The sequence below is a fragment of the Perissodus microlepis genome, chromosome 5, assembly GCF_051167445.1.
Source record: "Perissodus microlepis isolate ML-2025 ecotype Zambia chromosome 5, ASM5116744v1, whole genome shotgun sequence".
Taxonomy (NCBI): domain Eukaryota; kingdom Metazoa; phylum Chordata; class Actinopteri; order Cichliformes; family Cichlidae; genus Perissodus; species Perissodus microlepis.
This window is the reverse complement of record NC_140465.1, coordinates 9,384,168-9,410,010: the sequence shown is the minus strand read 5'-3', so window position 1 is coordinate 9,410,010 and position 25,843 is coordinate 9,384,168. Positions and strand designations below refer to the sequence as shown.

At 39.9% G+C, this 25,843-nt stretch overlaps 2 protein-coding genes across 3 annotated transcripts; both read left to right on the top strand.

Moving 5' to 3' along the window:
* The first annotated feature begins 4,025 nt into the window (after positions 1-4,025).
* On the top strand, positions 4,026-15,423 carry LOC146386554 (cadherin-like protein 26). Of its 2 annotated transcripts, none has more exons than XM_084927698.1 (17): positions 4,026-4,113; positions 4,480-4,602; positions 5,454-5,603; positions 5,923-6,064; positions 6,171-6,334; positions 6,807-6,938; positions 9,766-9,948; positions 10,160-10,476; positions 11,597-11,739; positions 11,828-12,052; positions 12,979-13,200; positions 13,298-13,419; positions 13,500-13,646; positions 13,767-13,841; positions 13,927-13,962; positions 14,042-14,125; positions 14,266-15,423. In XM_084927698.1, exons 1-17 carry the CDS (start codon positions 4,093-4,095, stop codon positions 14,455-14,457), a joined length of 2,478 nt encoding a protein of 825 aa, XP_084783824.1. In that variant the 5' UTR covers positions 4,026-4,092; the 3' UTR covers positions 14,458-15,423. The 2 variants fall into 2 exon arrangements, with proteins under 2 accessions (XP_084783824.1, XP_084783823.1); XM_084927697.1 differs by having other exon boundaries at positions 14,248-15,423.
* Positions 15,424-18,751: 3,328 nt separating this feature from the next.
* LOC146386553 (cadherin-like protein 26) lies at positions 18,752-25,843 on the top strand. The gene is made up of 17 exons (XM_084927212.1): positions 18,752-18,847; positions 19,292-19,414; positions 19,803-19,952; positions 20,309-20,450; positions 20,555-20,718; positions 21,053-21,184; positions 21,694-21,876; positions 22,089-22,405; positions 22,490-22,632; positions 22,703-22,927; positions 23,030-23,251; positions 23,349-23,470; positions 23,553-23,717; positions 23,827-23,913; positions 23,999-24,046; positions 24,127-24,231; positions 24,321-25,843. Exons 1-17 carry the CDS (start codon positions 18,827-18,829, stop codon positions 24,543-24,545), a joined length of 2,574 nt encoding a protein of 857 aa, XP_084783338.1. The 5' UTR covers positions 18,752-18,826; the 3' UTR covers positions 24,546-25,843.

The window sequence follows — 25,843 nt, the reverse complement described above, 5'->3', positions numbered from 1 at the left end:
TAAACTCAGAACATAAGGAAAAACATGAGCATAGAAGTCCAGTGTGTTTCCTGTTTTATTTTGACAGTCCCTCATCCTGTGTTCAGTTTTGCTTCCCTCATCTCGATATGTCTATTCATTCCATGTATGTTCCCATGTGTCTCTACTTTCCCTAATCCCCCTCATGTGTATTTATGGTGTCAGTTTCCCTTTGTCTCTTGTCAGTTTGTCTGCTTTTCTCGTTTCACTTTGCAGGTTTCATGTTCAGGTTTTAATGCTCTATGTCTAGTGTCTAGTATTTAGTTTGCCCAGTTTTAGTTCTAGTTAGTTTAGTTTCAGTTTCCTTCTGTGTTTTGCATCAGCCACAAATAAATGGTTTTGAATCTAGTTTTGTCTCCTTGCGTCTGCTTTTGGGTCCTCACCACAAATGGCACACAATCTTCTGCCGCAGACTGTGACACCGACATGTCAGCTGTCAGGGCTGCAGCTACTTTGGCTACTTTGACCATGAGCCACTCCTAATAGCAAAAGTGTAGCTTTTAATTATCACAGATTAGTTCTTAGTTGCACTGCAGTGCAACATAACAACACCTATAACAGCCTGGTTATGTTTTTTTCTTTTGCCACCTGGAACAACAATGCCTGAGTCAAGTTTTTGTCCCAGTCCAGCCCTGTCCACCGCACTCTCTCACACACACACAGATTTTTATCGCACAGAACATTGTTAGTTTAACACTCAGGCTAGGACTAAAAGTTTGCTTCCAGCATAAGTAGTTACAGGTAACTGTGATTGCTTCAGATGTGCCAGAGAGGAGGAATCCCAGAAGAATTCCACTGTTGCAAGGTAAACAAACACACCACAATCGCTTACCGTATTAGGAAAGAAATTCAACAAAGATCTAAAACAGGACCTGACAGATGCATCTGCCTCTTGTTTTCTTCTGTTTACCGACGCCTCATCAAAATAGTCTAAATGGAAGAGTGTCTGTCACGAAGCCATTCTTAAGAAAGGGAAACAGTTAGAAAAGGCGGAGGAATGCCAGATTACACAAGAACCAGACTGTAAGCATAAAAAGCACACACAACAACAAAAACATTATAATCCAGAAACACTTCCTACATTGAAATAAACATCATCACGTCAGCACAGACTGCTACATGTCTCGCCATTACCTGCGAAAACCAGGGCCTTTCAAAGGTGGTAGTACTGAAAGTCGTGTTTGGCTTTGTGACTTTCTGTGTAGTTCCTGGGATACTTAGAACTTTGATTGCTGTTTTGACAATAATTTATTTTCATGCACATGCTGTTTTTCTTTTTGCACAGTAATAACTATTTTTGTATTTACTGCAGTTTTTAAAAATTTGTGTATCTCAAAAATGAAATTATGAAGATACCACAACTTTTTTGCATTTACAGTTTTGAGGCATACACCTCTGAAATTTCTGCAAAAAAACTTGTAAAAAAATGTTTTCAATTTCTTTGTAGATTATTGTACTTTTTAGCAGTTTGTGTAGTTACTATGTACTGTACTTAATGGGGATATAGCAACTTGAAATGCTTCTAAAAAAAATGGCACTACAGCAGAGGTGGTGTTAAAGAGGAGGAGGTTCAGAGGAAGCGGGAACTTGTTACCATCATAGGTAAATCCGGTCAGAATGAGAATCGCTTACAGGTTTCTCATTTTATTCGAATAATCAGTATTGAGAACACACATGGTAAATGGCCTGTATTTGTATAGCGCTTTACTAGTCCCTAAGGACCCCAAAGCGCTTTACACATTCAGTCATCCACCCATTCACACACTGGTGATGGCAAGCTGCATTGTAGCCACAGCCACCCTGGGGCGCACTGACAGAGGCGAGGCTGCCGGACACTGGCGCCACCGGGCTCTCTGACCACCACCAGTAGGCAACGGGTGAAGTGTCTTGCCCAAGGACACAACGACCGAGACTGTCCGAGCCAGGGCTTGAACCGGCGGCAACCTTCCGATTAGAAGGCGAACTCCCAACTCTTGAGCCACAATCGCCCCACATGGACTAACTCTGAAAAGAAACAAAGTATGATTTAAGTCACTCATTAACTTAAAATAATAAGCGAACTCAGGAGACCCCCCCCCCCAAAAAAAAAAAAAAAAACTCACCTCAGCTGCCGCCCCATGTGGGAGTGAAGAAAGAGTGAGCTGTAGGTGAGTGCAGTCATTATACAACGTGTGACATTGAAATTGTGATCTTATTTTATCATTATGTTAATATATCACAAGGTTTAGTTAGCTTGGCACAAAAATAGACCCTACTTTATATTTTCTTACTCTTACTCTTTTCCTGGAGTATTTTTTAAAAGTAGTATTTGTACTTCTTAAGTACTTCTTAAGTACAGAATGTCTGTACTTTTGCCAACTCTGCAATACAGCATGCAAAAATGTAAAGATAAGCTCTCGTGGACTTGTTCTATGTTGGGCTTAAAATGTGGAGGCTCTGTCATTCAGCCAATGGTGTTGAGGATCTTGATTTTGCTATATCATGAAATACCATCTGGAAAGTGTCTAATTGGCAGCAGCTTCATTTTCCAGGATGGCAGTGATCCCATACCTCTACCTAAACATTACTGAAGCAGTTTGGGATCATCTTGACAAAAAGCAGCCAGCAGCAGGAAGTGCTTTGAATATCCTTGAAGAAGCCTGGAGAACTATTCCTGAGCAATATTCAGAAGTCGTTGTAAATTTATTTTTGTTGTATTTCCATTTTGCACATGTTAAAATAAATCCCTACACCTAGTTTCCATTTTATATACAAAACAAAGGGTTAGCTCAGGAATTTTGCACAGTATTTACTCTATATATAGTTGGATTTAGCATAAGATGTGAAGGCAGTCCAAAAAGTCCTCAAGTCTGTGTTACGTTCCCCTGAGGGGTCTAGGCGGTGAGGGGGAAGTAACAAAAAGTGTCCGGGTCAGAAAAAGGAGACAAGAAGGCATAAGGGTTAAATTAAAGAGTTTTATTAAAGTTTCTATTAAAACTAACTAAAAGAGACGGACAAGCCGCTATCACCATTTAAGAAAACAAACAAAACTCAGGCGTTGGTCAATAAAGCAAAATGTAAGCCAAAAAGAAAGATTAGCTCACTAGCTGAAAACCACCAAAAACACACACACAGCTCACTAGCCCTGCTAGGGCCGTAACAGTCTGCATGATCTCTAATGGTAAACAGGAGACAAATAAAAGTCAGATAAAACTGTTGGAGACAATAATTCAACCATCTACTTTCAAGTTTTCGCTATTTATTTTTTGTGTGGCTACTTTGTGATTCAGAAGTGATTGCATGTCAGCATGCAAAGTGATTAGTTTCACAGTTGGATGCACCCTCAGTCGTCATGGTTTAAAAAAACAAACAAAAATGGCAACCGTTAAATTGCTCAACTTTGTTTTTTTGAAAAGGAGTTCATAAACACGTGAACAGTCTGAGGAGAAGTTTCCTTTAAAAGCAGCAAAGACATCGCCAATCATTTCTGCTTTCTGCAGCACTTGCAATTTATATTCGATACAGCACTGCTAATTTTTTATGGTTACTTTTGATTCAGAAGTGATAGCATACCAGCACGCTATGCATACAGAGTGATCTCACAGTTGAACGCACTCCTGCTTATCCCACACACCTCCTAAACCTCTTTTATCATTGGCAATTTGTTCTGTTGACGACGTCCTGTTCCTTTATCATGGTTGTCAAAGCGAATCACCTGCAACAACATGTAAAATTTCTGGAGTGAGACAGTGACCTGGAAAATTGTCCGACCAGACTCTGCAGACTCTGCAAACTACCAGCAGAATCATTGATTATTGTCTTTGTGGACAAAGTTGTGGAATCTTAGTCTGATCAACTACATTTGTTTAAGGAGGTGAAGCTTTGAAATCGAAACTTGTGTTATTTGTGGTTTCAAATTGTGTCCAGAACAAAACATGAGGGTAAAAAGCGGGTTCCCTGGAAAGACAGGTATAAACACGCACACTGCAGAATAAATTTTATAGTTATCTGTGTGGGTGTGGAAAGAAGAGGACTGGGTCTTTCTTCTTTGGTAAAAGTCAGTCCTCACTAAGCTGGACGTACTGAACGAACATCATGCTCTGCTTCTTTCTATTGGTACGTATTACATTTTCTTTTTTGATACAATCCGGTATCTGGTTGAATCTTGTGTGACCTAATGGAGCTCTTCATCTATCGTACATCGTTTGTCAAAATGCTTTTGTAGCCATGTGACAAATGTTATCCAAACACTATTTTTAAGGAACTAAAGATACTTTTGATAATGTTTTCTGACATTTCTTAAAATTGATTTAAAGTTTTTCATGAGTTTTAAAAATCAGTCTGAAGTGTTTTTGTGTATTTCTCCAGAATTTCTTGTGTGTGCATCTTATCAGATCTAGTTTACCAGCCACAAAGGAAGCTCATTTTTCCACGCACATAAATTACTTATATTTTAAACTCGATTCCTGTTTTGTCTTCCAGGTTTATTGTTTGTCAAGTGCAACAACTTCAGAGCTGCTGAGCCGTCACAGAAGAGCGTGGATTACTGACTCCTTTGAGATTGAGGAGGGCCATCGAGGCCCCTTCCCATATAAGTTGGGCGAGGTGAGAAATTCAACCAGAGAAAGCTTCCAATTTTACCTTTAGTGCTACTTATGTTTTGGTGTGAGCCACTTTTCTTTGTATTGGCTGTTCAGCTGCTTACATTTTCTTGAATATAATCAGAATCAGCATACTTTATTAATCCCTGAGGAAATTTTGTGGGTTGATTATAGATAAGGTGATTATAAATAATATCAAAAATGTTGACTGAAATATTACAGAGTAGAAAAGAAGGCTATAACTATTGCAGTGTTTACAGTGTATGGAGGAGTTGTACAGGGAGATGGCCACAGGTGTGTGGTCATTCAGTGGTGCTTTTTGGTAATCTCAGTCCTCACTGAACGTGCTCCTGTGACTAGCCAACATGTCATGGAGTGGGTGGGAGGTATTATCCAACATTGTCTTAATCTTGGACAACACTACAGGACTAAATGGCACTTGTGTTGTTGTATTAAAAGCTCCAGAAAAAATATATATATTTGAGAAACTCAGCAGCAATGTCACTTTCTAGAAACCATGACCAATTATTCCAGTTTCCAGTTATGACCAATTAAAAAAAAATCCTTTTTATGAACAGTTTCATCTTTTATACATTCTTCATTTTTCTTTATTTTCTTTTTGTGGCATAAATAGAACAGTGAATTTAGTTTATGGGCGTACGTTAATTTTAATGCAATTACCACAAAATACTGTTACTATGAAAAAGCAGTAAACTGATAAGCTGTCTTGACAGTCACATTCCTGTGACACCTGCACATCATTTTATTTAATCATGTTTGTCATTGTCAAAATTTACCACATTAAAATCATAACTCCAAAATTTGACCTTACAAAAATTTGCTGTTGTGTTGTAGGTGAATATTGACAAGAAATATCCAATTTACTTTGAACTGCAAGGACAAGGGGTGGATGAGGAGCCGACGGAAGTCATCTCCATTGACAAAGAGTTTGGCGTGTTGTACGTCCACAAGGCCGTGGACTATGAGGAGTGGCAAACACTTGAGGTTAGAATCAACAAATGCTAAAGACCAACATGTAATGGTGCCACAGAATTTCAAACTATTTATGTGTTCTGTGGGGGGGAAAGATGATTTTTAGATTTTGCTACGTTTCTGTCAGGTAATCATGAGGGGTTTTACCTGATTTGATACTTTTGATGTGCAAAAAAGCTGAAAACCTCTTTGAAACATTTTAAACTTCTTCTCACAGAACTGAAAAATATCTGTTTTATCATTTCTCACACTACATCCCCAATGTCCATGTATTTAATCATGTTTGTCTTTATATTGTGAGTAACTCTTTTTGATATCTTTTGATGTCTAGCTAAGACTTGAGGCCAGAAAAATGGACGAATCAATTGAAACCAGTTTAGGAATTCTGATTTCTGTAAAGGACATCAATGACAATCCACCACGCTTTGAGAGGGATCTGTATGAGATTAACCTTCCTCAGGAATCCACACAAGGTAAAAAAAAACAAAAAAACAAAACCTACATAAATGCTTCTTCCTTTGAATTGAATTACATGCTGATTATTGAATACACCGAGTCATAGTTATTATTTCCCGACAGGCTCCAATCTTTTGAAAGTGCATGCTACTGACATAGACAAGAGAGAAACACTAAACTCAACCTTCCACTATGAAATCAAATCTGTGTCTCCAAATGTTAGAGACACTGAACTCTTCATTGATGAGTCTGGATACATCTCATTCAAAGGATGTTTAAATTATGAGGTAAGAGACTCTTTTGCTGATATGTCAGGAGTACAAAACACTCTAAAGATGAGTAAGAAGAATGGTTGTATTTCCTGTTTGGCTAGATCTGTAACTGATAAGACAAAGTAAAACTTACTGCAGTATTTAAATGCGCATGCTTACTTTGACCACTGTCTGATGTTTGTAAAGATTGTAACAGTGCATGAACAGATGCATGTGGGTTTTAAGGCATAATAAAAAGCATTCCTGTAATACATTCAAATATCACTCAACTTTTTCCACAATGGTCTAACTCCTTTGGGAGGAAATGAAGAGGATACACTAGTATGAATACTTTAATACTATCTTCCTGTACTACATAAAATTGCCAGTAAGCTACATTTGGTGAAAAGTGGTCCAACTCCTTTGGGAAGAAATATAGAGAATAGTATTAATTCTTTATTCTTCTTTTAGTCTGTTAATGTAAAACTCTTCCTTTGCTTGTGTTAAGGTGGCTGAAAAGTTTACAGTAGTGGTGGAGGCCACAGACCACGGTGAAGTAGTCAAACTGTCCAGTTCAACCACTGTTGTCGTTCATGTAGGGAATGGCAACAACCACCTTCCAGTCATCAGCAGTCAAACGGTAGGCAGTCAGTTGGTGTTTTAAACTCCAAACAGCACCAGTTTCAGCAGTTTCACACCTGTAACCTGATACTGATGTGTAGTGTATACAGAACTATCAAGCGAAACTTTAATTTTTGATGAACCACTTTAACAGGATAAGCTAAACTGAAAAAAAAATATCAAAGGTTAAAAAAGGAATAAATTAACAAAAAATCATATTTATGTTGCATCACAATCTGTTTAAGGCCTAATAAATTGATGTTACCTTGTTACATCTGCCATGGAGGTTATGTTTTTGGTACTGCTCACATTCTTACATTCTGATAGTTTGAAAAGTTTTGAATGAATTCTTATAAATCTTTGTAGGGTGTGGGGTCATGTTAACAACATGTAGGACGGACCTTATAAGGATTTAAAATATTACACTGTGTTAAACCTCTGACCTCTTCTTCAAGGTCAATTGAGTGACCTAAAGGTCACAATGACAATCCTGCTACACAGAGGTATTTAGAACTGTTTCTTACTGCCATTCTTTGTACTGACGGCATATAGGGAACATTATTTTGTAATTTTCACGTTACTTTGGATCTCTGACCTTTTTTCAAGGGCAAATGAGGTCAGACCTTCATAAAAGGTCTTTTATCTTTCAAACAAAAATTATTTCGATTCAAATTTTCCTGTGTTTTAGGAAATGATATTGGTATATCTGTATCCTGAATATCACATCTTAGTTTGTATCTAAATATCATGTCACAATTGACCTCTGACCTCACTGTCATGTTCACTGGAATAGACTGGAGTTAGTTCATGTTTATTTACAGTGAAATAACCACAAAGTGCTATATACAAATGTGTGATTGGGGAATGGGGGTCCAGGGGAAAGTGGAGGTCTGCACAGTGAAAAGTGCATTGAGAGGTGAAAACAACAGGAGCAAAAACATTGTCACAGGAGCCAGGGCTTCACTAACTAGAGAGTGCAACGATCCAGTGAAGACTGCCAGGTGAGCACATGAGTCACAGGTAAGCTCATTTCAGGCAGGTGCATGTAGCCTAAGGCGGGAAGCCACAATGAGTACCACACTGTAATATGAAAAAAACAAAAACAAACAGAAAGCAAGAGGAGGGAGAGAGAAAGAGAGAGAAAACAAACCTCAGCAAAGAGCTGGGGAGAACAGAAGGGACAATAACATTCACATGTGGTTTTCATTCACGTTAACCCTGAACTGTGTTCTATCTTTAAACAAAGTATTGTCCAGAGAAAGCGAATGAGCTGCCTAGTTAGTCAGAAATATACTGTAGTGTAATATTATATAATAAGCTCGAGTTATTCATCTCCAATAATTTACAAATCAGTCCCTATTATCCATTAGAATCAGAGAAACTTTATTAATCCCAGAGGGAAACTGAGTTGTCATAGCAGCAAATATACAATAAGAAATAAGCACTCATACAAAATGAGTGTAGAAAAAGAGTTATGACAGATACATATTAAGATAAATACAGGGATATAGGTATAAATATACATATAAATATAAAAGGACAAGTATGTGTACAAATACGTCATGGTGTACAAATGTGACAGGGTGCATTGAGGTGTGATGAATTCTGTTCCACATGTGTGAATCTGACCTAAGTGGATGAATTAAACAAGCTGATAGCAGTGGGAAGGAACGAGCTGCTGTAACGTTCCCTCAGACAGCGAGGTTGAAGGAACCTATTGTTGAAACTGCTCTTTAGATTGTCCAGTGTGTTATGGAGGGGGTGGGAGTCATTGTCCGTGATTGCCAGCAGACTTACCAGCATTCTGTCACTGATCTCCTCCTCAAGGGTGGTGAGCTTCATTCCAACAACAGACTCTACCTTCCTGAGTTTTTTCTTTGCTTTGGTACCTGCACCCCAGCGCGCCACAGCAAAGAAAATGGTGCTCTCAACAGCAGACTGATAAAACATATAGAGCAGCCTGCTGCATACATTGAAGAATCTGTTGGCAGACCACTCCAGCTTGTGATCCAGTTAAACTCCCAGATACTTGCAGGATGTGACTACTTCAACATTAGTCCTACCAATGCAGACAGGGGAGGGTTGGGATCTGTTTCTACCTACTCCTACATAATTTTGGTGTAATCAAAGTAAACATCTGTCTTGCTAACCTTATCTGACTGTCTTCGCATGTGACAATTAGACGTTATTATTATAGTTAGAGGCGCTCGAGTGCTGCCTAAGCAGTAGTTTGTCACATATTACCTGTAGTGTTTAAGGCGCTCAGGTATTGAGGCAACCAGCCAGTACGCTGCCTATCTATTGATCTCACCAGATGGTGTCAACACTGTGACATTATTAGCAGTATTTATTTCCTTTAAATGTTGATAACAAGTGACTCCATATGTATAACGCGAGAGTTCAGGTTCATTGTTTTTCTTCATTGTTGCTAACTAACCGTGAGATTCCTAAGACATTAACTTTTTAGTATTCTTGCGATCACTCTGCAGATAAAAGCAGCCATGGCTCATTTTGCTGCAGTACAAATTTCTATTAGTAAATTTAATAAGAACAAAGAAAACAAAATGAATATATATAAGACATAAAACTATTCTCTTAAAAATAAAAAATGCTCAGAGAGCTTCTTCTTATTAACCCTACTTCATGTAACCACCAAGTAATTATTTTATAAAATGATTATTTGTTACCAGGACTATAACCATTGTTAATAGACCACACTGACTCTATGACTGCATAAATAATAACATCAGCAAAGATAAAGAAGGGCAAATGTATATATTTCAAAATTGTGAACTATCACTGGAAAGTTCTTCTACAGGTTTATACACCCTGTATTCAAACCACAGGGCACTGGTAAAGTGAAGGAGCTTGAGACTGGGGTCTCTCCTCTGAGGCTGCATGTGACAGACAAAGACACCCCCCACACCTCGGGATGGAGAGCCAGATACACCATACATGGTGATGAGGGAGAGAACTTCAAGATACTAACAGACTTAGAGACTAATGATGGGATCCTGACAGTAGTTGAAGTAAGTGGTGTTTGACTACATGCCATACATTACAGTGACACCCACAGTTTCTCTGTAACTACTTTCTCAACTTCTCTGTAATTAATATATAGTTGTCAAACCTGCTTTTTGGGCTAACAAAGATTATCCTCTTATATAATGATGCTGACAATATTTTTTGGATTTCACAAATGATAATTTACTGATTTTTTTTAACTACTGTTAATTTCAGCCTTTAGACTTTGAGAATGGGGCACAGAGGGAGCTGCTGATCTCAGTGGAAAACGAGGCACCGTATTACTCCTGTGAAGTAAAAGAGAGGACGTCCTCAGGCCTCTGGAAAGTTGACACCATTAAAGGCCATGATCCCTCTGGTGCAGCTGAACCTCAGTCTGTAAAAGTCACCATTGATGTGGAGGATGCCAACGACCCTCCTAAATTCAACGTGACCCTGAACGAGGTCGCGGTGATGGAGAACGTACCGGCTGGAACCTGGGTTGATAAAGTGACGGCTGTGGATCCTGACTCCAGTCGTGCAAAAGACTTTCTGTAAGGGATGGTTTTACAGTTTCTCAATTAATTTGGTGCAATTCTCACATGAGAAACGTCATTATCTAAACTCTCAAAAAAATCAGGAATGGGACCACCATCTCCTTCCCAAGTGTTGGGGGAAAAAGGCAGCTGATAACCTAAAGACACTTCAAATGGCAACAGCCTCATGGCAGAGGAAGTGAGCGTGCTGTGTGCGTACTTGACCCAAATGACCTGAGAGCTCCAGGACGCAGGATTTTGAGATGTGACACACAGGAGGGCAGTCTTAAGGTTTATCTGAATTTTGCCCCTAGCGCTTTAAAAAAGTTGGCACATTGTCAAAAAAAATGTCAGCTGGAAAACCATAAAGACGGAAAACGTGCTTAACCATTACCTGTGCAGTCTCAGAGGTGTAGGGAAGTTTCAGACGTTCTATGAAGTGGGCTGCTTTAGACTACCAATCATGGTTAGAATGCTGGTGTTGCCCTCAGAGGGGGATAAACCATTAACGATATCTACCACGATATGAGGCCAGGGGTTGCCAGTTAAGGGCAATGGGAGCAGGCGGGGAGGCAGGAGGCTGAGAGTGGGACTTACCGTGGGTTAAACCGAGCAGGATAAGAGGAATTTGCGAGCATCATTATTTAAGGTGGGCCACAAAAAGGTCTGCCTCAGTATAAAACTCTTGTAAAACCTGGGACCTACCAGCTGGTGGAACAAAGGTGCGATTGGGCGGATCCGTGCCAGGATCAGGCTCGCTAAGATGGGCTCACTTTACCTGGTCCATTATTTCCCAAGTCAACATTCCCACTACTACGCAAGAGGGAGGCAGAATTGTCGCAGACATTGACGTGCTGTGCTCTGCTGGTCTCTAGCACAAACTAGTGTGAGAGGGAGTCGGGCTTTTTAAAGTCACTTTTCTGCTTTGACAAAAAGTTTATTTTCTATCTTGGGCTGCAGGACTTGCCTGACATGGTCCTTGTGTTGCTGCAAATACCTGGAAAAATAAGAGAAGTGAAAGTTACTGTTCTGCTTTAATAATTGCACCAAATTGACTGAGAAAAATTGTAATTAACATTAACTGAACGTTGCTCTGAAGCTGTTCAGTTCTGTCTAAGTGCACTGAATCTGTCCACAGTTACAAGGTAGGAAATGATCCTGCTGGCTGGGTGACGGTGGATCCCCTCACAGGAAACATCACAATGATAAAGACGCCCGACAGAGAATCTCCACACGTTGTTAACGGGACCTACACCATCTTAGTGTATGCAGTTGACAAAGGTAAACACACACTCTGACTTTTAAAAAACAAACAAAAAATCTAAAAAACAGCTTTTTTTTTGTACTACATTTCTTGCATCTTGGACAGGTATACCACCAATGACAGGAACAGCTACACTACATATCCATGTGTGGGACCAGAATGACAATGTGCCACAGCTAACAGTGGACAGCCTGGATGTGTGTGTGTCTGATGCCCCCACAACCACCAACATCGAGGCCTTTGACCCAGATGAAGCACCTTATGGAGGGCCTTTCACTTTTGAACTGTTGGGAAATGTTGAAGGAAAATGGAGACTGAATCCTGGTTATGGTAGTGTTGCAAAATCAGTTTCACCCCGGTTCTTTTTATTCCTCGAAGCATCCGGAGACGGCACCGGAACTCAGTAGTCATTTCACAAAACCTTTATTCATCTTTATTCATCTTCATTTAAGCATGCATCTTCTAGAAGGGAAGACATGCAAGGCTGGTGTCCCTCTGCAAAAATCTTCACTCCTTTGTCTGTGAAACACAGTTTTGTAGAAGGGACCCGATCATAAAACCCCCATGGTGTGCCGCAAACTCTGTGTCTGTGTGTATGCACGAGCACGTGAGTGCCTGTGTGTGCTCGTACCGTGTGTCTATGTGAGTGCACGTGAGTGAGTGTGCATGTAGGTGTGGGTGTGTCATAACAGTCAAAGCACTGTGTGTGTGTGTGTCTGTATACGTGACTTCCTGGGGGTCATAAAAGTAATCTCCTCACCTAAGCTACACCAAATTCCTCTACACAACATAGAAAACACAGTTAACATATTACAAACACTGAGACTCCCACTCTGCATCCACTGGGCCAGTGGCCTCTTGTTGTCTTACATTTCCAGATAAGGTGGAGAGTCTCCTACAAACCTACTTCTAAGTTTATAACAATTATGAGTTTTATTAAAGGTACAAGCATCAGCATCAGCAACCCCTAACTGTAGCTTCCTGTCTCCTTCTATGACAGGCAGAACCCAGTGTCCATAAATTCCTTTCTCTCTAAACAATTACACACTCTCAGGCCTACAGCTAAGCCAAACTAAAACACAGACCAATCCTTCCTTATTCCTCTGATCTAAACAAATTTAGCGCATCATATTATAATAATTATTTTCTTGTACTCACAGTAGAAACATCGTGTATTTAGTGACATATTACAGAAAAACAAGCACAAAAGCCAGAACTCCTAAAGTATCCTATCATTTTGTGATCTTTTCTTCAAGGTTACACAGCTGGTCTGGTGAAGGAGCCCGGTGTGTCCTCTGGTCAACACACAATTCATCTAAAGATCTCCGACATGCAGGGAGCATTTAAAGTTTACAACCTCAGTGTGACTGCATGTGGCTGCACTGTGACACCAAACTGTCGAACTCGCCAGAAATCTGAAATAAACATTGGCCCTTATGCTTTATTCATGATCATTTCTTCACTTTTACTTCTTCTATGTAAGAAACACACCATTTACTTTAGTGTAGGAGAACTGTGATGTGTGTGCTAACATCTCTAAGAACCCAGTATAAGTTTTATTTTAATCTTTGACAGCTCTGCTGCTGCTGGCACTCAGCATCTCGTCCAAAAGAGAGTTTGTCACTATGGAGCCTGAAGATTGTTCAGGAGGAGTCCTCCTCCAATCAAACACTGAGGCACCAGGAGACAACTGCGAGGTCACTGTTTAGAAACATTTGCATCCATGCAAATGACCCATTTTAAGGCAAATATCAATAAACTATTTCTTTTTCTTTAGATTCCTGTCACTATTATGGAAGAACCAGTTTGTATGGAGCAATATAATCAATCTAATTTCCATATTCCACTGAATGGGATGAGAAATGGGAGATATTCAGCAAGGGTGACTTTTGGCAGTTTTCACAGCTTACACTCACAACCTAGGGTAGGTCATTCTTCCATGGAGCATGTACTTTTGTGAAGCATCGCTTGAGAGTGTGATAAACAGAATCCTCTATAGTTCAACTCCTGGTCTTGTCATCCTTTTCAACATGAAATGAAGCAGAGCTTCATCCACTCACCACATGAGAATTTAAGAAGAGAAAGCCTGTCCAACCGTTCCAGCTACACTGGGAACCAGGTTGTAAACACGCACTGAAAATTGAGGATGTCTTACAAATGGATCTTAAAATAATAACTATATCTTTGTGTTCTTCAAATTTCAGTCAAACTTGACCTCTGGCTGTGACAGCAGCAATCAGGTAGAACAGCAGACATTTGTGTTTGTAATTTTTACTTTGAAGTCAGAGATGAAGAAATGTGTGACCTTTTTGTGTGCAGTTTGAAGACATGGGCAATATGAACGTCCTCCAATCACAAAACTTGAGCTGTGCTACGGAGTCTAATGACATGCAGCTTCATCAGGTTGGTAGTCTTAAGTATGTCACATCTCCTATGTTGCGTTATTAAAGATGTATGAGCTTGTACTATTAAAAAAAAAAATCACTGTAGGCATATTTGCCTTTGACATGTTCCACCTTTTACAGAAGCTAACTTTGTTCCAGGAGAAAGAAGGGGACTCACTGGATGATGAGCTTCACATCTATGCAGTGGAGGGGAACTCAGACACCACCTCAGAGCTGGAAGCAATCAGTATTTCTGAAGAGGGTTCATTTCAGGATGCACTGGAAGATCTGGATCCAAAGTTTCACCAACTGGCTTCTATATGCATGACAGCCAAGCACACCACTTTATGATCATTTCTTCAAGGTTACACAGCTGGTCTGGTGAAGGAGCCCAGAGTGCTCCCTGGTCAGCATGCAATTCATCTAAAGATCTCTGACACACATGCAGCACTTGATGTTTGCAACCACAGTGTGACTCCGTGTGGCTGCACTGTGACACCAAACTGTTGAATTCGCCAAAACTCTGAAATAAATGTTGGCCACTATGCTTTTTAATGCATGACAGTTTCTTCACTCTTACTACTTATATGTAAGGAAAATGGCATTTGCTTCCCCATAGGAGCATTGTGATATACACTACCACTCAAAAGTTTGGACACACCTTCTCACTTAATGGTTTTTCTTTATTTAATGACTATTTGCTTTGTAGATTCTCACTGAAGGCATCAAAACTATGAATGAACACATACACAATTGTGTAGCAAACAAAAAAGTGTAAAATAACTCAAAACATATTTTAGATTCTTTGAAATAACCACCCTCATCCCAAACCATCTGATTGAGTTTAAGTCAGGTGACTGTGGAGGCCAGGCCATCTGGCACAGCACTCCATCACTCTCCTTCTTGGTCAAATAGCCTTTACACAACCTGGAGGTGTGTTTGGGGTCATTATCCTATTGAAACAAAATGATGATCCAACTAAACTAAAAGGGACGGGATGCCATGTCGCTGCAGGAGCCCACGGTGGGAACCATGCATGTGGATTCTGAAATGCACCATTCTACACAAGGAGAAAAATACTTTTGTCCATCCATCCATCCATCCATCTTCCACTTATCTGATCCAGGTCACTGGGGCAGCAGTGTTGGTTTCTTTACTCTACGTCTTTCTTCATATATCAGATAACCTGAAATCTAATATCCACTGACAATGACGGCACCCACGAGGCAGAACACCAGAGAGTTGTTTTTATTTCTTCTTCTTCTGTATTTTTTTCCTTTGTAACTTTAAGACCAGAGCTGAATAAACTTGATTTTTTTTGTGGGCAGTTTCAGGATTTGGGCATTATGAACTAGTTCCACAAAGTCATTTAAGATAAGATAACAGGTAAGATAACCTTTATTAGTCCCACACGTGGGGAATTTGTTCATTTGTCCTCATGCTGCCTCATAAGGTTGGTAGTCTCTTTAGTATGTCTGCTACACTGCATTACTATAATTTCCTCCCAGAGTAGTTAATTAGATCATTGTGCACAAAATTTACAATTAGATTATTGTATTACAGGTATAGTCTTTGCGTATTATAGGAAAACTTGTGTAACTTATGTGATTCATGCAAGAAATCTGCTGTCATTCACACAAACAAGTCTTAAAACCCAGATGCACTATTTTAATGCATGCACTGTTAGAACCTGCATGCATGAGACAGTGCTCAAAGCAAGCGTGTGCATTTGCTTTCTGCAGTAAGTTGAAATTTGTTTTGCATATTTTTCACACTTAAATGTGTCAGTCCTGTGTGGGAAAAGTAACTGCCCTCTAAATATAACTGGTTGAGTCACTGTTGGCAGAAACTGCAACTCCAATCAAGCATTTGTGATAACTTTCAATGAGTCTTGTACATTACTGTGAAGGAATTTGGCCCCTTCATTCAGCCACACTACATGCTTTTTGAACATGAACAATGCTTTTTAAGGTCATGCTAAAGCCTCTAAATTCAGTCTTTCAGTCTGGACTTTGACCAGACCACACCATAACCTTGATTTTGTTTTGTTCTTTGTGCCATTAAGATGTGAACTTAATGGTGTGTTTTGAATCATTGTCCTGCTGCATAACTGAAGTTATGTGCACGTGACCTTCAGGGCATAAACTGATGGCCGTACATTCTCCTTCAGGAGTTTCAGGTAGAGAGCAGAACTCATGTATGATTTAAACAGAATTGGTTCTAGCACGGAGCCTTTGTGTGTGAAGAGGACTCTCCATTTACATGAACAAATTGGAGTATATTAGATAGTTATGATTCAAACCATTGCAGCATAGTACGTTTAATTCCTACGACAGGCTCTAATGTCTAATGTCTATAGTCAATAGTATCAAACAGCAGAACAAGAACAGAGATGAATCCACTGTCAGAGGTGATAATAAGATCATTTATAACCATCTCTAATGCTGTTTCTGTACTATGATGAGCTCTGATATTAACTCAGTAGGATCTACCAGCAAAAAAGAGTAAATACCAATGGTTTTGAAATGTACCTTATGATACGTCTGTGAGATATCTTGGTGAATGCTCAATCATCCAGGTAGGAAAATCCCCAAAAGATGATTCTGTACATCTGGACGTTTCCAGTAGGAGAAATATTTTGTCACTGAGTGGTGAATTGTCACTTTATTCAGCACAGCACCGTTGATTTTATGTGACCTCTTCGTGATTAAGAGGTTAATAGTGTGCAATGTGATTAGTTTCAAAGTTGGATCCAACCTCAGCATGTCAGAGGGCTGTGGCAGCAGCCCTTGTGTTAATACTGTGGACCAAAAGGAAGACGCTCGAGGCAGGAAATGAACAAAAAAACGAGCCGTTTATTGAGGCTGAGAAAAACATGCAAAACAAAGGGCAAACTGGAACACTAAGAACATGGAACATGAAAACCTGGACTTGGGAAAGAAAACCTGAAACATGAACTATTGATAAGCATGATAAGCAGATGACCTGACGATGAACAAAGGCTAAAACACAGAATATATACAAGCGAAGTGGAAACACATGGGGAACACAGCTGGGATGAATAGACATAATGACGCAGAGGAAGCAAAACTGAACACACTGAACATAGGACGAGAGACTGTCAAAATAAAACAGGACTCACACTGAAACACAGACTAAGACACGCGGTTTCACACGGGGCCGGAGGAAAGAAGCAGGCATGGGGATGAGACAGACAGAAGAGATACAGAGGGTGAGAGACATGACGGGCAGGCGAGAACACACATGACAGACAGGGGAGACATGGAATGAAACACAAGGAGGGGGACATGGGAACAGGAAAACAGAGATGAAACACAAGGGCATGACTAGGACCTGGAGAGTGAAGGAGCGAGAGACACTGAGGACATGAGGGACTCTAACAGCGACAAGAAAACATGAACCTGAAATTACAAATAAACTCTGGGACATAAAAAAGACTAAATTCAACGCTAAATTGTCAAAATCTAAATGGGTGACCGTGGTTCTGGGGGTTGGGAAACTTATCTTGTAACTGGAAGGTTGCCGGTTCGATCCCGATCTCTGTCTGTCTTGGTCATTGTGTCCTTGGGCAAGACACTTCACCTCCTCACTTGTATGGCAGCCTCACTTCTGTCAGTCTGCCCCAGGGCAGCTGTGGCTATAACTGTAGCTTGCCTCCACCAGTGTGTGAAAGTGAGTGAATAGTAGAATTGTAAAGCGCTTAGAGGGTCTTGAAAAGCGCTATATAAATGCAATCCATTATTATTATTAGAAATCATTATAACGCAAAGAATCACAAACATACAATAAACTCAAAATGCTGGGTCAAATGACGGCATGGCTGGTTTTTAAAAAATCGAAGACTCAAATGCTCAACTCAATATGTTTTCAAAAGGCGTTCATAAATCAGTGTGGACTCTGAGGATTACACGTTTCCTAAAAGCAGCAAAGACATTACCAATCATTCCTCTCTGCAGCAAACCACTTTCTGCTGTAGAAACATTTGAGCATTAAGGTTTGAAAAAGTCAGATGACAGTTTGAAAAGTGAAAAACTCCACAGAGAGAGACAGAATGCTGAAGTTTATGACTGACTAAAAAAACGGACGTTTACTTTTAGACTGAGTTTGTTCTAGATTTAATTCACATTTTATTTCCAGTTTTTCTGCCCGTTTTAAATTTCAGTGTGATCATTGTTGTCACGTTCTGTTTTAATAACACCAAGTATGTGTTTGACTCTTTGGCACAAAGCCATGAGGTCAAATGTCTCACATATTTCAAGTTTTTTAAAAACTCTACTTCAGGGAATCCTCGATCACCAGACGGAGGGGTGTATCACTAAAGGATTCTGAAGCAGTCACAGTTTGCAGAGACTTTATAATTTTGGTTCGATTCCCAGGATCAAATGCCGAAAAAGCGGGAAGATAATATCTTCTTCACACATGAGTGATGATTTTTGAGTGAATACACACTGAGGGTCAGTAACTATAAAGCATTTGAAAGGCAAGATCAAAGCTGGCATTGTTCAGTTACTATAAAACGTTCGTGACGTATTAAAGGTTATGAGGCTTCTTCCATGGAAAGGCAGGTATGAAACCACACACACACACAGACTGTATTTTGCACTTGTGTATGTGGGTGTGGAAAGCAGAGGACCGGGTCTCTTTACTCTGAAAAAGTCAGTCCTCACTCACTCTGAGCTGGATATACTGAACAAGAATCATGCTCCGCTTCATCCTGTTGGTATGTAACATTTCTGTTACATTTTATTTCTTATAAAACTATGTGCTGATTATGTGAGCAAATCTTGTGTGCCGATCTCGTCATCTATCATATGGCCACATAATGACAGATGACAGATGCCACGTGACAGATGTTATCTGAAGTCTTCTTATAGACAACAACAAAAAATCCTCCAAAATATATTTTGGTTTTTAGTTTTTAGATAGCTTAAAATGGAGTTAAGGGTTTGTTATGAGCCATAAAAGTCAGGGACTTCCTTTGAAATGGTTTCATTTTTCTTATCATGCTACACACAGGAAAAATGCCTTTGCATGCCAGTAGAAATATGTGTTTGCGCTCACCTTATCAAAACCTGTTTACCAACAAAGCGCTGAAGTTCCACAGGCACATAAATTAAAGCTACAACCTATAGCCATACCTTGACATTCCTGCTTTGTCTTTCAGGTTTATTATTTGTCAAGTGCAACAAACTCAGAGCTGTTGAGCCGTCAGAGAAGGGCGTGGATTATTGATTCCTTTGAGATTGAGGAGGGCCATCCAGGGCCATTCCCATATGAGTTGGGCAAGGTGAGAAATTCAAGCAGAAAATGTCCATTTCCAAATTTCATAAATAAATAATGACAAATCCGAATGACATATTTTTACTTTGGACTTGGTGTTGGCTGCCCATTTTGTATGACATTAGCTGTAGAAATGTAGAGCATCTCTTGAATGTAATGGAAATAAGCATACAGCGTTGTCCATTTATGATCAGTTGCTTAAAAAAGAAAAATCCACTAACAGTGTACAAGCAGTTTTGTGTTTCAAATGTGTATTTTGTCCTCTCTTTCTTTCTTTAGTATACAAAAATAATCAATTAAATTTTGGGAGGAACTTTCATTTTAATGTAATTGCCAGAAAATACCCGTAGTATCCACCATAACTGACCTCACGGACATTTGCTGTTGTGTTGTAGGTGAGTGTTGATAGGGAGTATCAAATATACTTTGAACTGCATGGACAAGGGGTGGACGAGGAGCCGATGGGAGTCATCTCCATAGACGAACACTCTGGCATGTTGAACGTCCACAAGGCTGTGGACTATGAGAAGTGGCACACACTAGAGGTTAGAATCGACATATGTTAAACTCCAACATGTAGTGATGCCGCAGAATTTCTGTTCACAGTGACCATGAAAAAATCTGTTATTGTGAAGTCGTCACTGTTAATAGGTTTGCAGGACAAACAAATTAGAGTTCTAATCAAATTATGTATTATCCTCTGTAAATATGAGGTTTTCCCTGATTTCATACACGATATGTAAAATATTGACATTAAAACATCTTTAAAGCACATTTTCTTGTCAGAGAACTGAAAAATATTTGTATTATGATTTTTCACACTACATTCCCAATGTCCAACAATTTATCATGTTTGTCTTTATACTGTAACTAACTCTGCATGATATCTTTTGACGTCTAGCTAAGATTTGAGGCCAGAAAAATGGACGTATCAATGGACACCAGGTTAGGAATTCAGATTTCTATAAAGGACATCAATGACAATCCACCACGCTTTGAGAGGGATCTGTATGAGATTAACCTTCCTCAGGAATCCACACAAGGTAAAAGTAACAAACAAGCAAACAAAAAATGCTCCTTGATTTGAACTTAATTACACAGTGATTATTAAATATGCTCGTTAGCTTGAGTTATTATTTCCCAACAGGCTCCAATCTTTTGAAAGTGCATGCTACTGACATAGACGAGAGAGAAACACTAAACTCAACCTTCCACTATGAAATCAAATCTGTGTCTCCAAATGTTAGCGACACTGAACTCTTCATTGATGAGTCTGGATACATCTCATTCAAAGGATGTTTAAATTATGAGGTAAGAGACTCTTTTGTTGATATGTCAGGAGTACGAAACACTTTAAAGATGAGTAAGAAGAACGGAGGTATTTCCTATTTGGCTAGATCTGTAACTGATAAGACAAAGTAAAACTAAGCATTTGTGCAGATATGAATACTTGCTTTGAGTGCTTTCTCATGTGTGCTTTTGTTCCAATGAGCAAATTATCTTCCTGTACTACATAAAATTACCAGTAAGCTACATTTGGTGACAAGTGGTCCAACTCCTTTGGGAGGAAATATAGAGAATAGTATTAATTCTTTATTCTTCTTTTAGTCTGTTAATGTAAAACTCTCCATTTGCTTGTTTTAAGGTGGCTGAAAAGTTTACAGTAGTGGTGGAGGCCACAGACCACGGTGAAGTAGTCAAACTGTCCAGTTCAACCACTGTTGTAATTCACGTAGGGAATGGCAACAACCACCTTCCAGTCATCAGCGGTCAAACGGTAGGCAGTCAGTTGGTGTTTTAAACTCCAAACAGCACCAGTTTCAGCAGTTTCACACCTGTAACCTGATACCTATGTGTAGTGTATACAGAACAGAAGGTAAGACCCAATGGTGATGTGGCATTGATTAGTCAAAATATAAACATAAGAAAAGAAAACTGAGGTAAACTGAAAAAATGTGAAAGGTGGAAAGAATAAAATATGCAGATAATATCATATTTCAGTTGCATTTATACTGAGCCTAAAACATGGATGCAGTTACCTTGTTGTTGTTATTACTTGTCCATATTTCATATAATCGCCAAATGATAATTTTATAGAATGATATCTGCCTAAGCCACAAACTAATTACAAGGAATATAAATACTGTTAATCAACCACACTGACTCCATGATTGCATAAATTGTAATATCAATAAACATAGATGAGGAAATTGTATACATTTCATGTTTTGTACTAGTACCAGGGAGTACTTCTACAGGGTTACACACATTGTATTCAAACCACAGGGCACTGGTAAAGTGAAGGAGCTTGAGACTGGGGTCTCACCTCTGAGGCTGCATGTGACAGACAAAGACACCCCCCACACCTCGGGATGGAGAGCCAGATACACCATACATGGTGACGAGAGAGAGAACTTCAAGATACTAACAGACTTGGAGACTAATGATGGGATCCTGACAGTAGTTGAAGTAAGTGGAGGTTGGCTACATGCCATACATTACAATGACAACCACAGTTTCTCTGTGACTACTTTCTCAACTTCTCTGTAATTAACATATATTTGTCAAACCTGCTTTTTGGGGTAACAAAGATTATCCTCTTATATAATGATGCTGAAAATAGCTTCTGAATTTCACAAAGAAAAATTTGGGGATTTTGCAACTCTATTGTATAATTTCAGCCTTTAGACTTTGAGAATGGGGCGCAGAGGGAGCTGTTGATCTCAGTGGAAAACGAGGCGCCGTATTACTCCTGTGAAGTAAAAGAGAGGATGTCCTCAGGCCTCTGGAAAGTTGACACCATTAAAGGCCATGATCCCTCTGGTGCAGCTGAACCTCAGTCTGTGAAAGTCACCATTGATGTGGAGGATGCCAATGACCCTCCTAAATTCAGCATGACGGTGAAAGAGGTCGCGGTGATGGAGAACGTACCCGCTGGAACCTGGGTTGATAAAGTGACGGCTGTGGATCCTGACTCCAGTTATTCCAAAGAGTTTGTGTAAGCGATTTATTTGATTAAACATCTCTGAACGTTGATCTGAAGCTGTTCAGTTCTGTCTAAGTGCACTGAATCTGTCCACAGTTACAAGGTAGGAAATGATCCTGCTGGCTGGGTGACGGTGGATCCCCTCACAGGAAACATCACAGTGATAAAGACGCCCGACAGAGAATCTCCACACGTTGTTAACGGGACCTACACCATCTTAGTGTATGCAGTTGACAAAGGTAAACACAAACTCTGACTTTTAAAACACAAACAGCTTTTTTTGTACTACATTTCTTGCATCTTGGACAGGTATACCACCAATGACAGGAACAGCTACACTACATATCCATGTGTGGGACCAGAATGACAACGTGCCACAGCTAACAGTGGACAGCCTGGATGTGTGTGTGTCTGATGCCCCCACAACCACCAACATCGAGGCCTTTGACCCAGATGAAGCACCTTATGGAGGGCCTTTCACTTTTGAACTGTTGGGAAATGTTGAAGGAAAATGGAGACTGAATCCTGGCTATGGTAGAAACATCCTTCGTGTATTTAGTGACATATTACAGAAAAACAAGCACAAAAGCCAGAACTTCTAAAGTATCCTATCATTTTGTGATCTTTTTTTTCAAGGTTACACAGCTGGTCTGGTGAAGGAGCCCGGTGTGTCCTCTGGTCAACACACAATTCATCTAAAGATCTCCGACATGCAGGGAGCATTTAAAGTTTACAACCTCAGTGTGACTGCATGTGGCTGCACTGTGACACCAAACTGTCGAACTCGCCAGAAATCTGAAATAAACATTGGCCCTTATGCTTTATGCATAATAATTTGTTCACTCTTACTACTTCTGTGTAAGAAACACACCGTTTACTTTAGTGTAGGAGAACTGTGATATGTGTGCTAACATCTCTAAGAACCCAGTATAAGTTTTATTTTACTCTTTGACAGCTCTGCTGCTGCTGGCACTCAGCATCTCGTCCAAAAGAGAGTTTGTCACTATGGAGCCTGAAGATTGTTCAGGAGGAGTCCTCCTCCAATCAAACACTGAGGCACCAGGAGACAACTGCGAGGTCACTGTTTAGAAACATTTGCATCCATGCAAATGACCCATTTTAAGGCAAATATCATTAAACCATTTCTTTTTCTTTAAAGATTCCTCCCACTATTATCGAAAAACCAGTTTGTATGGAGCAATATAATCAATCTAATTTCCATATTCCACTGAATGGGATGAGAAATGGGAGATATTCAGCAAGGGTGGGTATGAATGAAGTTCAGGCTTTTGGCAGTTTTTGGAGCTTACGCTCACAACCTAGGGTAGGTCATTCTTCCATGGAGCATGTACTTTTGTAAAAGCATCTCTTGAAAGTGTGATAAACAGAATCCTCTATAGATCACCTCCTGGTCTTGTCATCCTTTTGAACAGGATTTTACACAGAGGTCCATCCACCCACGCTTTGGGGATTTCAGAAGAGAAAGCCAATACAGCCAATACAGCTACACTGGGAACCAGGTTGTACACACCCACAGAAGATCGAGGGTGACTTACAAATGGATCTTAAAATAATAAATATATGTTTGTGTTCTTTAAATTTCAGTCAAACAGGAATTCTCCAATAACCACTGGCTATGACAGCAGCCATCAGGTAGAACACCAGAGATTTGTGTTTGTAATCTTTTACTTTGAAATCAGAGATAAAGAAATGTATGAACCTTTTGTGTGCAGTTTGAAGACATGAGCAATATGAACGTCCTCCAAACACAAACCGTGAGCTGTGCTACGGAGTCTAATGACATGAAGGTTAAACTGCTTCAGTGCGTAATCTCTTCAGTAAGTTACATCTCCTGTGCTGCATTATTCAAAACATATGAGCATGTATGATTCAAAAAATAATAATTTACGTGTTGCAAAATTTTCAGAAAGTGACCTCACTCCGGAAGAAAGAAGTGGACTTAGGAGACGATGAGCTTCACATCTATGCAGTGGAGGGGAATTTAGACACCACCTCAGCGTTGGAGACAATCATCATTTTTGAAGAGGATTCATTTCAGGACACACTGAAAGATCTGGGTCCAGAGTTTCACCAACTGGCTTCTATATGCAGCCCGACACAAACACAGTACTCAGGATATCCTGTTATGTAGCAAACATTTTTGTTTCAAGTGTGAGGAAGAAGGCATTTAATCCCTTTATTCCATTCAGATTTGGGGTTAATTAAAAAGGGTTTGTGGCAACCACTTCTGCATGAGATATACTACCAGAGAGCTATATTGTTAATCACATGTATTTAATAACTGTGCCACATGCATCTTCATTTTTCATATCAAAATGAGGAAAGAAAAACAAAAGTGCACAGTTGCTGGATTACAATTGTTCTTCGCTTTCATGTTAGGATCCAAAATGCTAATTTGCATTTGGGATAAACAAAAAAAACCAAAAATCATCTTTTTTAAAAAAAGAGATCTTGCTTTTGTGTTGAATCTCGAGCATCTGTGGCCAGGATAGATGTGTTTTTACCCGTAGTTTTAAAGGCGTTACAGGGTTTTGGACTCAGGGTTTCTGAGAACAGTTTTGGTACTGTTTTGGTTTTGAGGATCATTTGTGTTTGAGGTATTATAATTTGTATTGTTTATATTTTTGCTTTATCTCCCAGCCGCCTCAGTGTTTCTTGTTTAAGTAGTGTTCAGTGTATTCTGTTCAGGTCTGTGTTTTGTCCTCCTGTGTCTCGTGTGCGAAGTTAGTCTTCTCTCCCCTGTCACAATCTGCAGGCAGCATGTGGAGCAGAGGGGACAATCCAAATGCAGACACACGGAGAAAAGAAGGCTGGTTGTCAAACATTACAAAAATCATAATAATGGATTGCATTTACATAGTGCTTTACAATTCCACTATTCATTCACACACTGGTGCAGGCAAACCACAGTTGTAGCCACAGCTGCCCTGGGGCAGACTGGCAGAAGCGAGGCTGCCATATCGCGCCATCAGCCCCTCTGGCCAACACCAGTAGCCGGTAGGGTAAAGTGTCTTGACCAAGGACACAATGACCAGGACAGAGAGAGCTGGGGGATCGAACCGGCAACCTTCCAGTTACAGATGAGCACCCCAACCCCCTGAACCACGGTCGCCCAAGAAAACCAAACTGAAAAAGGAACGAATCGTGAAAAACTAAGCTGGAAAAACACTTGGAAAATCTGGAAACACTAAGAACTTGGAGACAGAGAGGGAGATCGAGGGACACAGAGATAAATAAACATGAAGACAAGACAGAAATGGAACACTAAAGGAAGTCTGATAACCTACAATCAACCTGAATCACAAGGCATGAACAACATAATCAGAAAACTCATAAGCACAAGAAAACTAATCTATGAACTATAACCATAGCTGGACTGGCCATCGGGCATACCGGGCCTTTGTCCGGTGGGCCGCTGGCGATTTTTTG